The 13,657-nt window shown below is 35.2% G+C and overlaps 1 protein-coding gene across 2 annotated transcripts in view; it reads right to left on the bottom strand.

Moving 5' to 3' along the window:
- Positions 1-13,657, bottom strand: part of CERS6 (ceramide synthase 6) — a 276,665-nt gene that overhangs the window by 184,621 nt on the left and 78,387 nt on the right. For both annotated transcript variants that reach the window (XM_033112505.1, XM_033112504.1), the window contains exons 2-3: positions 12,076-12,181; positions 2,558-2,688 (exon numbers count right to left, since the gene is read on the bottom strand). In XM_033112505.1, coding sequence (XP_032968396.1) covers positions 2,558-2,688; positions 12,076-12,181 — 237 coding nt within the window. The remainder of the gene's footprint in view (positions 1-2,557; positions 2,689-12,075; positions 12,182-13,657) is intronic.

Consider the following 13,657-nt stretch of genomic DNA (forward strand, 5'->3'; position numbering starts at 1 on the left):
CTTGCATTCATCTTTTGCTATTGGTATATATTGAGTATTAAAATTTTCATACAGTTTTTTTCCTTTCTTAAATTGTGCATACATTTTTTGGGGGGCACGCTCTGTATTTATCCTATAGTTGTAGAAAAGTCATTAAGGTTTCAAAGCAGCAGACCATGGAGATAACAATAACAGTATTTTAGAAATATGTAACTCTTTTGTAGCCAACAAAATACCTGTGAAATAAGATAAATAACGAGACATAGGAAAGCAATTAGGATCAGGGCCGTAACAGTGGCCTCACAAAGAACTGATGGATCTCAGCGGCTGACTGGGTTGAATGTCCAGCCTGGAACAGAATGGAGCATACAAACAGTAGGAGAGAAAGCAAGGTTAGGAGTGGAAGCAAATCAGTTTCCAGTTGGAGAGAGCAAAGCAATGTCTCAGAATAAACATCTCCACTGGACACATGGCTTTGAAAGAAGTTGGAGAGAGGCAAAAACTTCAGCACAGAGGATGGAAGGCAGAATGAGGGACATAAGGTGAAAACTGAATCTGGAGAAGTGACCCATTGAAGACCATAGGGAAAGTACAGAACACACGATGTAAACAAAAGCTGTCGGAAAGGCAGGAGGATCTAGTGGAAACCCAGAAGCCAAGGAAGAAGAGAGTTTCAAAACAAAGTTTATCAACAGTCTTCTGCAGCAGAGAGGTCAGAGGCCACTGGTATTGACTCAGTTCTAGTCCCAGCAACCCCTGTGTGTGCTCTAACTAACCCATAGCTGATCTTTATCTTTGAATCTTGAATTACTGACCGTGTATGCCAATCATGTAGCTCTCATATCTGGTTTTTGTTTTTTTGAGGTGTAAATTAGTTTCTATTTACTGTGTTCTGGTTATTTTTAACCAGAACCACATATACTCAGATATTATATCTTATCTCCCTCACTCTTACAATAAGCTTCTTAAGGGAAGAGATCATAATCGATACTTTAAGCTTCCTCCCCCCCTTTGTGTCTTTCCACTGCCTCTAGCAATCATTTAGATGTATTTTTAACTAATTATAACTACAATCATCCTGGTGAGGGTAGTATGCAGATAAAGACCAGTGGCATTCGAGCAGACACAGACAATGGTGTAGTGCTGAGCTTTGCTATTCAAAGGGTGGTCCCCTGACCAGCAGCATTGCCTGGGAACTTGTTAAAAACACATTCTCGGCTGCCATCCCAGACCGACTGAATCAGAATCTGTATTTTAGCAAGATCCAGGTGACTGATTCCTATGCATGCTAGTGTAGACTCAGTACAGTATAGAAAGGGCTAGTACTGAGTTACCAAGGAAGTTAGTTGGAGGAAAAGACAGCACATGAGTTTTAGTATGCGGACACGTACTGAGAACCAACTTCATCCCACTCAGATCCACAGCTCAACGATGGAGCACAAGACTTTTGCGTAATTGATAGGGCCGGGCCAGAAAGCAACTCCAGCTTCTGAACAGAATCCCAGATGCACAAATCCCTCTTCCCTAAACAGCTACTAACTTCAGTTATAAGAAGGTTTTTGCAGATTATATCGACTAGGTCGTTTTTCAATGTTTTATAAATATTCTGACCTCCTGAAGACCGTGTTTATGCTCCTCATATTTATCTAGCCCTAGGGTTTATGATATTATTCTGCCTCTCACGCATTTCTTTCATAAGATTCGGTTTCCTCTAACTTTAGATTACAACTGCTAAGATACTTCTATGGTATAATTGAAAGCTAAACCTGAAAATGTAACTTTAACTACAAATAAAAAGCCTGCAATGGAGGGAGCTACACTTACAGCGCTATTGTTAAATGACCAGGAAAAAGCTCCCAAAGACGAGAACTGTTAGAGAAAGGCACAGTCATATCCCAGAGGATGAAAACCAAATAGCGCAATATTCCCTTTGTGGGGGATGTGTTTAATGCTTCAGTATTTCTTTCTCTAACTTTCCTATAGATAAATGTATTGAGTATCGCTACTTCAAAATATCACTGTGCTGAAAGAGTTCTCTGTGGGTCTTTTATTATTTTTAATAGCTTTATTGATGTATAATTTATACACCGTAAAGTTCACATTTCAGAAATGGAAGAGACTTTCATTCCATCTCCCACCTTCAAGCAACGCTTCATTAAACTCACCCAGGAATACAGCCCTTTCTTAAACCTCCAGGAACACAGGACATCGTCATGACCTTTTGATAACATATCCTAGTATCTCAGCTTTTATTGTGACAAAATCTGGTCTATTAAAATTCAAACTATAAACATAATAACTTTAGTGCTATATTTCAAAGGTGACTGAGAATACCACAGTAGGCCTTGTAATCTGCCTATTTTGTAGGAACTCCAGGTGGAAGCAAACTTCATTTACTGTATCCAATGTGGAAATCACAATCTACTACCCACCCAGTTTTCTGTGGACTAGTTTTTCCACCAGATGGCATGCTTTTTAGGGGCTGCTGGAGCCTGCGCCAAGTCTTTATTTTTTCATCCCAGGGATGGTGTGAGTACTTACACAGATTTTTCTTTCAAAAAGAAAAACAGCAACTTACATGCTTTCACAAAACCTCGTCAGCGTGCTTGGCTTCTCCTGGTTGCGTCTTTGTCGAAACCAGCGTTGAATGCTGCGAACATCCCAGTCTAGCTGCTTGGAAAGACCTTCCAGTCTCTTTTCATCAGGATGCTATGAAACAAGGTACCAGGAAAATCATTTTCATCTTCACCATAAATACATCTGCCCTTGTCTATATTTGACATTATTATTTTTTCTATATTTACTATCTGCTACTGAGATTTTCACAGTTACCCCTGAGGCACTAGGCCTTCCATTAGCAGCCTGCACATAAATAGCCACTTAGGACAAGAAAAGTTATTTCTTGTGAAACAACACTGAAAAATATGAATCTTGCTCTAATGCTTGCACTTCTTGTCAGCAACAAAGATTCAATGGAACAGCCAACTGACTGAGTCAGTTCCATTACTCTTCCAGGATAGGAGTTTCAAAACAAAGCTCATCAACAAAGTCTGCAACAGAGAGGTCAAAGGCCACCTTAGGTCAATTTGCACAGAGGCATCATTCAAATATTTCACTTTCTCAGGGGGGAAAAAAAACAAAAACATTGTTATACCCAATTATCACATATTGGGATAACAAAAAGCTCCAAGTAATCCCCAAATACCTCACTTTAGCCTAAGGTGCCAATTCCATTACAAAACATGTTTTTTCTGTCTTCCTTTTCTCTCTCCCCTCTCCTCAGTTCTTCCCACATTTCGTTTCTTCCTTTTCCTGGCCATTCCTTTTGACCAGACACCCCACCAAACCTTCTATAATGACTATGCATTACTTGAAGACACAACCTTGGTGAAGTGGAAAGAGACACTCGTTATGCTTGCCATGTGACGAGAGTTGTTGTCTCTCACTCATTTCTGTACCATTAGGGGACTATAGACAAAGGTTCAATTCCTCTCTGCAACGACCTCTCTGAGCCTCGGTTTCCTCCCCTGGTAAAAAAAGCGGTTTTGTTTATTCACCTAAATAGAATGGTGGTGAGGACCAAATATAAAAACATAGGTAAAACTCAGTAAACGTTAGTGCTCCCTCATCCTGCCCTTCCCCCCTCTTCAGTATCTCATAGAGCTTCTTCCCCACAATTATGTGAGGGTGACCTGCCACACAACAAAACTAAGCTAAGTTAGTTCTATTCTTTATTTATTCTACCATAGTTTTAATATTAAGGAGATGTTAATGATCAGAGGAAATAACAAAAAATGGGGTGGGGGAAGGCAGGCTGACCAGCGTTCAGCTTTCAAATTAGAAGGGTGGAATATTCACATGACACCTCTTTAAAAGCATCTCAATCAATTCAAGGTGTCAAACACACAGGAAACATAGCCAATGGCCTTAGTGTTGTGGCTGAGATTAATAAATGTGCTGAGCTTGTGCCTGTAAAAGTTGTTTGCCAACTTTTAGTAAGGTGTGTGTACTTTGAGGTGTTTGTTTAGTAGTCATGACACCATCTACGCTCTCATTTCGTCGTGTTTCTCTTAATTAAAAATATGGGAGAGAAAATTCACAACCCACAATATACCTTGACTACATCATTTTCCTAGGGGAATTCAATTTTCATTTCAATTTATTTTCTAAGTTCATTGAATAGGTAAAACATTCACATGGTTCACAAATTAAAAGTTTCACCTTCCTACTTTGTTCCTACTCTCTTAGTTTTTATTCTCCCCTTTCCCACCGGGTAACCAGTTATCAAATCAGGTTCTTTCCAGAGTTATTTTATACAAATATAAGCAAATTTGAATATATATATTTATATTCCCCCTAGTCACATAAATGTTTCATACTGCATCCGTCATTCTGGGCTCTGGGTTTTTCACTTTACAATGTATCTTGGAACATTTTCGTATCAAAATATAAAGAACACCCTCCTTTTGTAGAACTGTAAGGATATGCCATAATTTACTTATCCACTTCCCTATTCATAGACATTTAGGTAGTTTCCGAACTTCTACTACTGTAAACAATGCTGCAATAAATAACCTTGGCATAGGTCATTTTATACGCACCATTTTTTAAACAGGGATAAATTCCTGATAGTGAAAGTTGGAGATCAAAATGTCTATGCATTTACAATTTATTGAGATAATGAAAAATTACCCTCACTAATGATTTTTCCAATTTATACAAACAAGATTGCCCATTTCCCAAAGTCTTATAAACAGAGTACGTTATCAGACTTCGCAATTTTTTTTCCAGTCTGATATATAAAAAGTAGTATCTCAGTACATTTTTAATTTGATGTCCTCTTTTTATGAAAGAAGCATCTTTTCATGTGTTTTGAAAACCATCTGTATTTCCTTTTTATGAACAATCTTTTCCCATCTATTGCCCATTTTTCCTGATTTTAGGTATTTTCTTTATTGATTTGTAGAATTTCTTCATTTATTAGGGTGATTAAAATTGTCTGTACCACAGGTTGAAATCTTTGCACCAATGTGTCATTTGTGTTTAAAATTAGCTTATGATGTTTTTTGCTTGTGGTTTTAATTGCATAAGTTTTTAAAAAACATTTGAATTTATTAGTCTTTTCTGTTATAGTTTCTGAATCTGGGGTCATAATTAGAAAAGCCTTTCAGTTCCAAATATTTAAGAAAATTCTCCCACATTTACAGTTTCAATTCTAATACATTCACAGTTTTGATTTTTACATTCAATCTTTAGTGCATTTGGAATATACCCTGGTATATAGTGGGAGATGTGAATCTAACTATTTCTTTCCAAATGGCTACTCAACTAGCTCAATACCATCATTCATCTTTTTCTCATAAGAAACTGAATCTATTTTTCCATTTACGCTGTACCAGTTAGGTTACTCAGAAATCCTTATTTATTTTTCTATATGAATCTTAGAATTAACTTGTCTAGTTTCAAAATAAACAAATGACTGAACAAGAAAATCTGTTAATATTTTAATGAGATTATACCAAGTTCTTAAATTAACGTTGAATAAATTGATGTCTTTATTTGTCATTTGCATCCTTCAACACTGTTTGAAATTTTCCTCACAGAACTTGCACATCCTTATTACACTTATTCCTAGGGATGTTATCTTTTGTATTCTATAAAAATAAGCAAGTTTCTTATATCTTCTAACTGCTTACTGTTTGCATATATACAATATATATGTATATATATATATATATATTATATATATATACATATATATGGTTACTAATTTTGTGCTAACATTTCATATTGTTTGTGGTAGTTTCTCACTTGATTCCTTTTATTTTCTAAGTACACAGTCATATAATAGCATATTACTGGAATGCAAGCTCTATAAACAATCAGTACCTAGAATATAATAGGAATTCAATAGTTCTTAAGTGAATGAATAAATCTTCGCATAGTAATAACTCTACCTCCTCCTTTCTAATTTTTATGCCTTTATTTTCTTTTCCTTATCTATTTGCTAATTCAGTGTAAAACTTAGCACAATGCAGAACAGCGGTGATAAACATCCCTATGTGTTCCAGGCTAGAGTGGGAATACCTCTTTGTTTCTCATTAAGCAAGAGGCCAGATTTAGGGATGATATACAAATGTATTTATCATGGGGAGGAAACCTCTCCCTAGGTGATTCTGTTTTAATTAAAATGATGTTAGATTTCAGTATCCATGGAAACAATCGTGCACCTTTTCTTCTTAGATCAATTAATATGATGACTTATACAGATTTTTAAAATATTGAATACAGCGATGGACTTAACATTTCTAGAATAAATCCTATTTGGTGATGGTGAGTAATTCTTTTAGTGTGCTGCTAAGTTTTGTTTGCGAATTTGGGGGGGTCGATTTTTCATCAATGTTAAGTACAATAAGTCTGTAGTATTATTTTTGGGTGAAATCTTTGATATTAATGTTTTATTGCTACACAAAAAGAGAATTTGGGTGATTTTCTTAGTTTTCCATGCTTTGGTATAGTTTAAAATAGCACTAGAATTATCTGCTCTTTAAGAGTGTGTTAGAATATTTGTGTGAAAGCATACACACACACACACACACACACACACACACACACACACACAGAGGGTGCCAAAAAAAAAAGTATACACATTTTAAGAAAGGAAAAAACTGTATTAAAATTGTAATAATATATACCGATAACAAAAGAAAAGATGAATATAAGTCATGTGTATATATTTTTTGGCACCCCTGGCATATATATATCAAGCAAATTATAGTTGGTAAATAGTATTTTCCTAGAATGATATCCATTTTATCCAAGTTTTTATATTTTATTTGCCATGTAAATAGAAACATATCCTTTCCATTCTCCTCTATTTCAGTGATTGTTGATTATTGTTACGTTGATGATTATTATGTTGTAAATTTACATTTGTTTTTTTTCTTGACTGGGTTGGCTGACTTTCTGTAAAAAAATAATTATATAAATAAGGTACTTTTGAATTAATTTTCAATTCTATAGTTTCACTAACTCAATTTCTGTATTTATCAATTTCTTCCTTCTGCTTGCTATCATTTATTTTGTTGTTCTTCTAGTGTTTAATAAGTGGTTAACTATTTTTTTTATATATACATGAGCTTTCATCTGAGCACCGCTTTCGCATAGTACATATGAGTAGTGTTTTCATCACCACTGTTTTCTTAATACTCCAAAATTTTATTTTTATCCAAGAGTTGATTGAGAAAGCAAGAGGCTTTGTTTTCTGATGCCTAATATTATTAAATTGCGCCTATTTTTGAAATTTGTTATAGCTTTGCATATAATAAAAGATCAATTTTTATAATTACTTAATAGGCAGACACTTAAAAGTACAGTCTATATTAAGAATAGAGGGTTCTAAACGTACCCTTTAGATCTTCCTCGTTAATTATATTTTGCAGAATTTCTATTCCCTGTTTTATATTTTATTCACTTGACCTGTCACGACCCAGGGGTAAATTAAAATTTCTTACTATTAAATGTTTTTTTTCTTTCATTCTTTTCGATGAGTCTATGGATACACTGATAATCAATGTATATGTATTCATAACTATTTTATCTTCACTGTGAATTATATCCTATGGCAATAAAAAGCCCACTGTTCATTTCATTTCATCCTTTTTGGCCTTAATTCCACTTTTATACAAAATAGAAACCTTAGTTTCTATTATTTATGTCTGCCGATATATACCTGTATATACCTTTATCGTACTCTCATTTTCTATATTTGTAATTACTTTATCTTAAGGTATGTCTTTTAAGGTAGCTCTGTGACACAAACCTGAATTATTTTTTATTAGATGAGTCAAACACATTTACATGTACTGATAAAATGGATCAGTTTGTTCATAGTTCCCTCAATTATGGCATGCTTTCTGTTTTGATAGTTGAAAACATTTTAATAAACCAAATACGGTTTGTCTTATTTTCGTCCTTTTTGTGGGTAATTTTTGTTCTAGTGGTTATCCATGTGATCACAATACTCTCCTACTGTTTTCAGTTAATAATAATTTCATATGAGCAATATTTAAAACTAGTATATTTCCTCTTACTCCCCCACCCAACATTAGTCAATAATTTTATCTCTCTTAGAGTTTACTCTCGGGTTGTTAAATATGCTTGTACTTCTTTTACTTGATTTGGCTGCTTAAGTTGATATTATTTGACTCCCAGCTACTAGAGATTATGCAATTAGTGAATCTATTCTACCTCTCATCTTCTTTCTCCTTCCCTTCTCAATGACTATTAGTGGTATAATTTCCACATTGTGAGAGTATATAGTGTTTACATTCTGTTCTGTCATCCTTATCCTCACATTTCTTTCTTAGTTCAACTAAGTTCTACACTTTAAATATATTCAAAACTTGCTAACATTCCCAGTAATCCCTTGATTAATTGAAATTAATGATTACAATAATTTCTGCAAAAAGGACTCATGGGAACAAGTCCCCCATGTTTTTGCATGTTCATATCTGTTTGTCTTTAGCCTTTACACAGTAAAAAACAATTTGCCTAAATATAAAATTCTTAGTTCACATTTTCCTTGAAAATATTGAAAATGCTGTTCTTTCGAATGTTGCTACTGAGAAGATTAAAGTCATGCTGATATTTTTCCTTAAACAAGTGATTTGATTTTTGTGCTTGGCTATTCAAAGACTTATTCTTTTATTTTCCAAGTCTGACAATTTGAATAATGTAAGTCTTGGTGTTAACCTTCTTGGATCAATTTTTACTATTACATTTTCATTAACAGTAAGATAAATTTCCATTTGTTTTAGGAAATTTTTCTTGAGTTATATCTTTCAAGATTTATTGTACTTGGCTTTTCTTTAAGGGATTTCAATTACGCAGATGCTATATCTGCTTGGTCTATCTACCTATTTTTAGCTCTTTTTTGTTTCATTTAATTCAGTTTTATTATCTCTATCTCCCATGTTCTTTGTTGAGTTTTCTGCAATGTCTAGTGTTTCCTGTGTTCTTTCTAATTTTGTCTTCATTTCTGTGATAGCTTCAGTACTTTTTTTCCTGAACCTACCAGCTCACACTGTATCTCTTCCTGTTGACCAACTACTTTTTTCCTTATGTATTGTATTTCTTTTTTGTGGTCTTTCTTCAGAATTATTGCTCATTGTTTGTATTTATGGTAAAATGTTTGATCACAGTTTTCATTTGCCCTGTGGCCTCATTTTTCTAGTGATGATTTTTGTTAGTAAGCGTTGCTACACATTCTTTTTCCTGTCTTTGATGATGTGTGGGTTCCCTCTTTATTACTCCATGAGTGAGTTGGATTTTCTTGACTAGTTCCTGGTAGTGTGGGGAGCAATGAGAGGGCCTTGCAGTTTAGCTGCCACCAAGGCAGACCGACTCCTGAAAAAATGCCATCCATGTGCTTTTCTCTGTACTTCTGCCATGTCTCTGAATTAAACTGAGTCCAGGACATCTGCCAGCCTTGCTCACGCAGTTCCTGTACCTAGTGTTGCAAAAAGTGTACCGAGCTTTTGTCTTAGCTTCAGGAGCTATCTTTTTTGCTTGCTTTCCTGAAATCTACCCCCAATGGGCCCTCCTACCACATTCATGCTTTTTACTTGCTGCTATATGGCTTCTGCCCAACACCAAATGTTTCTTTGTTAGCTTTTATATATTTTTTTGAAATCTAGAGATATGTACCTCCTAGTTGGTCAAACATAAAGTTTGTGAGATTTTCCTTCTTTTGTGTATGTGTATATATTTTCTAGTGTTGTGTTTTTTAATTATATTCCACAGGAGTTTTTTTCTTTCTTTTTAAATATTTTCACGGAAAGAAATGGATAGTGCCGATTTACAGAGACACTTTTATACCAGAAATCCTAGGCTAATTTTAATAACCATAATCAATACTGGGAGGGGAAAAGGGAGTAAAAAGGAAAGAATGGGGAATAAGAGGAAAATGAGGCAGAACAAAGTATAGGAAGTTTATCTGTACATTTTAAAATACAGCATAACATACCAAAAGTGGATTATGATATGACGTGCCTGGATCATAAAACCTGTTTTCATAGCTGATATACATATTCGTCCCTCAATGAATGGCTCAAGAATTGATTTGGTTAGAAAAGTGAGGCTGTAGGAAGAGGGTAGAGAATGCCAAGGGTATACATATGTATATCCTTGACTTGGAACCACGGCGATGGACAGGATGCTGGATGACCCCTCAGACACATACAGACACTGCTTGAACTCTCCAAGTCTTGCTACTTCTATTCTGGTCAACTGACCTGTTATTTTCTCATATTACAAATAACACTGGACAACTACAAAGCATTCAAGGAAAAAATTACAACCGTTGCTGCATTTATATTTAAAACGTGAGGCTTCTGCTTCACTCATGTACAAACTTCCAAAAGAAGCACTCTGGAAACTAAGAGAGTATGGTCATTAAAATTAGCTAGAAGCAAATATTCTCCAGAGCAATCAACCTGGCTGCAAAATCCTTTTATTACCTTTATAGAGGAAATCTCTGCAATAACCACAATAAACATAAGGCAAGGGAAATAAAATGTCCACTGCAGGATTTCTAAAGGGAAGCATAACATTTAGGGAGAAAACTCATTTTGTAAGGCATTTAGAGTAGTTAATAAGGTAAATAACAATATGTTGTAATCACATTAAGAAATGAACCAGATAATTCCCACATATCTGCTTTTCAGGGAGGGAGGGGGGTATATCAATGCAATAAAGTGATATGTTAAGTGAAAATGCAAGTTTTTTCTTAATATTTTCTTCCTTTAAATACTGTAGGATATGTGCCCCTTCAGGTTAGAACCTGGCAATCTAAAACTGCCAGAAGAGCTTTTCCTAAAATTCCATTCATTCTTCTCTTCTTCCTACCAGAGATTTAAAAAACACCTGGTGCTTTCTTCTACTTTTCCAGAAAAAATACCATTTTTAAAAAGATAGAGGGGAAAACCCTAGGGAATCTTGGCAGAAACAAAGACCATGAAATGAAACAAAAATGTTTGAATATTTGAATTAATAGTTTTAAGACAAGAGACAAATGATGCAAATAGTCAGCAAAAACAATACCAAAAAAGGAATAAAATTTGCTTAACACTATCTAATCACATCTTAGAAGCCTGAGTAATTCTTTCAGGAAAATGAAAGAAGGAACCATTTATTATATAAACACACAATACTTCTCATAGAATGATACACTTCTGGTCCTTTTCTACATTGTGTCCATATAAGAGTAAGATAAGGGAGACATACAAGAGTAAGAGTGAGATATTTGGATGCTGTGATTTGCTTTAGTGTCTCATGGCTTTAGACTGAAGGTTTCAGACCTCTGTCCTTCTCCTCCCCCTTTTGTTCTTAGGGAGATATCAGCTGTGGGTAGGAGGGGGGACAATCTTTCCCTATCTCTTCTCCCTCCCCTGCTCTCCTCTTTCCACTCCTAGTTTGGATTTTACCTCTCACCAGAGTGATTTTCTCCTCCCCTATTTTCTTCACAGTGAATCTATAACTTATAACTCTCCTGGTCCTTGTTCTTCATTCTTCATGTTGCAACTCTTCTCAGCTCCAATTATTTCCTTTTTTGTTCATACTTGCCTACATATCACAGTTGCTAGAACATATGAACAGAGCTATAAGCAAATGGGTACATTTTTCATATATACATGAATTATATTCCTCAGCTCTACCCAGTTACCTCCTCAAAGGAGGAGGTAACTCCCATCCAACCGTTACCTCCCATCCAACCATTACACATACTGCTCATGTCATAGGAGATTAAAAGAGGCACAAAGTTAGACTGGTCACTGTCGAATTTACACTGTTCTTCACAGACAAGCTTCTGAAATCCACCTGAGTATAAACAAACAGGTCTCAAACATGCCCACATTTATTCAGCTTCTCCCCATTTTGGTCTAGTCACAATGCTTGCGTGATTTCCAAGAGCACACATTCCAGCGTGAAGCTAGACAAAAGTTAGCTCTCCGATCCAAGAGAGAGGGGATTGGATGATTTCAGACTGAGGATGGTGATCATGACAATTCATATCCCAGAAAAGGAGACTCATACCTTTGTGATTGCAGTGAAGACCTTTTCCAGAATGGCATTTGGCTGGGCAATCTGTGGTCCACTGGCCTGAATGTTGAGGGCTATGGCACATGGTTTGGCTACAAACCTAAAAAAGAAAAGAAAAAGAAAAAAAGTCGTAAGTTATTCTTTCTGTAGCTGTTCTCAATGTCACCAGTTACACATTACTCAATTGCTTCCATACACTGCTGATAGGATTTTATGAGTAGACGTTGCCAACACTCATATGTCAGTAGCTATAAAACAGACCTAACTTTTATTTCTCCCCCAGGAGTAACACTAAAAAAAAATAAATCATTATAAAACATGTAAACCTCTTGAACCTCAAGTTCAATGAGACTGAACAGATAGAAAGACAACCACTGACAAACATAAGTGTGTAAGTGAAATATATAAACAAAACAAAGCATGACTGTAGAATAATATAATTTATAGCCTTCTTACTAACAGTTGACTAGCAACCGTCATGTTATATTTTAACTATGAGAAAATGTTTACTAAGCATCTGATTCATGCACAGAGTATGCTTTTGATCACCTCAGTCGTTAAATGGGCCATTTTTGTCTCTATTATCAAAGTGTACTATAGTCAGCCCCAATTCCTTATGCTTTCTCAAAATGTTCTGCTTTGTGGTTAGGTCATTTGCTTCTTTCTCATAAGGGGTAATGAAGGATGTCACACAGCATGATGTCCCAGACAAGTTGGAAAGTCTGAAGTGATTATGAGCATCAGCTGCAGTTTTCAGCCCAAGGAAATAACTATGTCAGGAAGAATGAGAAGACTGGTCGTGTTGGACGTGTGAATGAGCTATTGAAGGAGGGCGGGTGTGGAGCCCCAAAGGTATGGTGATGTGTGTAAAACTGTTCCAAAAAGAAAAAGCATTTACAATTTTAAGAGCTGTTTTACCTAAATATTCAAGAAATAAGGTTCTGTAAATGTTCCTTTTCAGTAGTGACACGCAACATTTTCTACTAATACAAAATAATATGAAAGTATCACCCAAATTGATTTAATGTTGGCAAAAGGTAACAAATGATAAATGTACCAAACAGATAAGGGCTAAATCTTACATGGAGCATTTTTAACAATAGTTGATGGAATTAGAGTAGAACGGTAAACAAAGAAGAATTTTCTTTTTTTAAGTGGGACTAATGAAATTTATATATATAGTACCATATGATATCCTTCTGGGTCTTATTTCAAGTAAAAGAGAAGAAATTTATTTAAACAGAAAAATGAAATACTGCACATTCAAGCCTAAACCAGGAACGATGCACACAGAAAATGCAATATAGTACCTGCTTCATTGAGCTTTTTGAACTAAGTTAGGAAGAAAGAATGACCACCCTTTCCCAGAACATAAATCTTCTAGAAACTGGAGGTTTTCCAAAACTTTTGCATTCTCAAGTCTTTTGAATATAAAATTATTTCAGACATATTACCTATGTCTCTACCCCCTTAAAGAGAAGTGTGACTTTTTCTTAATGACTCTGAGTGAATCTTCACCAGGAACAGGAATCATGGTGCTATGGCTTTAGCTAGTTGGCAAAACCAGCTGAAGTTT

Source organism: Rhinolophus ferrumequinum, chromosome 8 (genome assembly GCF_004115265.2).
Source record: "Rhinolophus ferrumequinum isolate MPI-CBG mRhiFer1 chromosome 8, mRhiFer1_v1.p, whole genome shotgun sequence".
In the NCBI taxonomy this organism is placed as follows: domain Eukaryota; kingdom Metazoa; phylum Chordata; class Mammalia; order Chiroptera; family Rhinolophidae; genus Rhinolophus; species Rhinolophus ferrumequinum.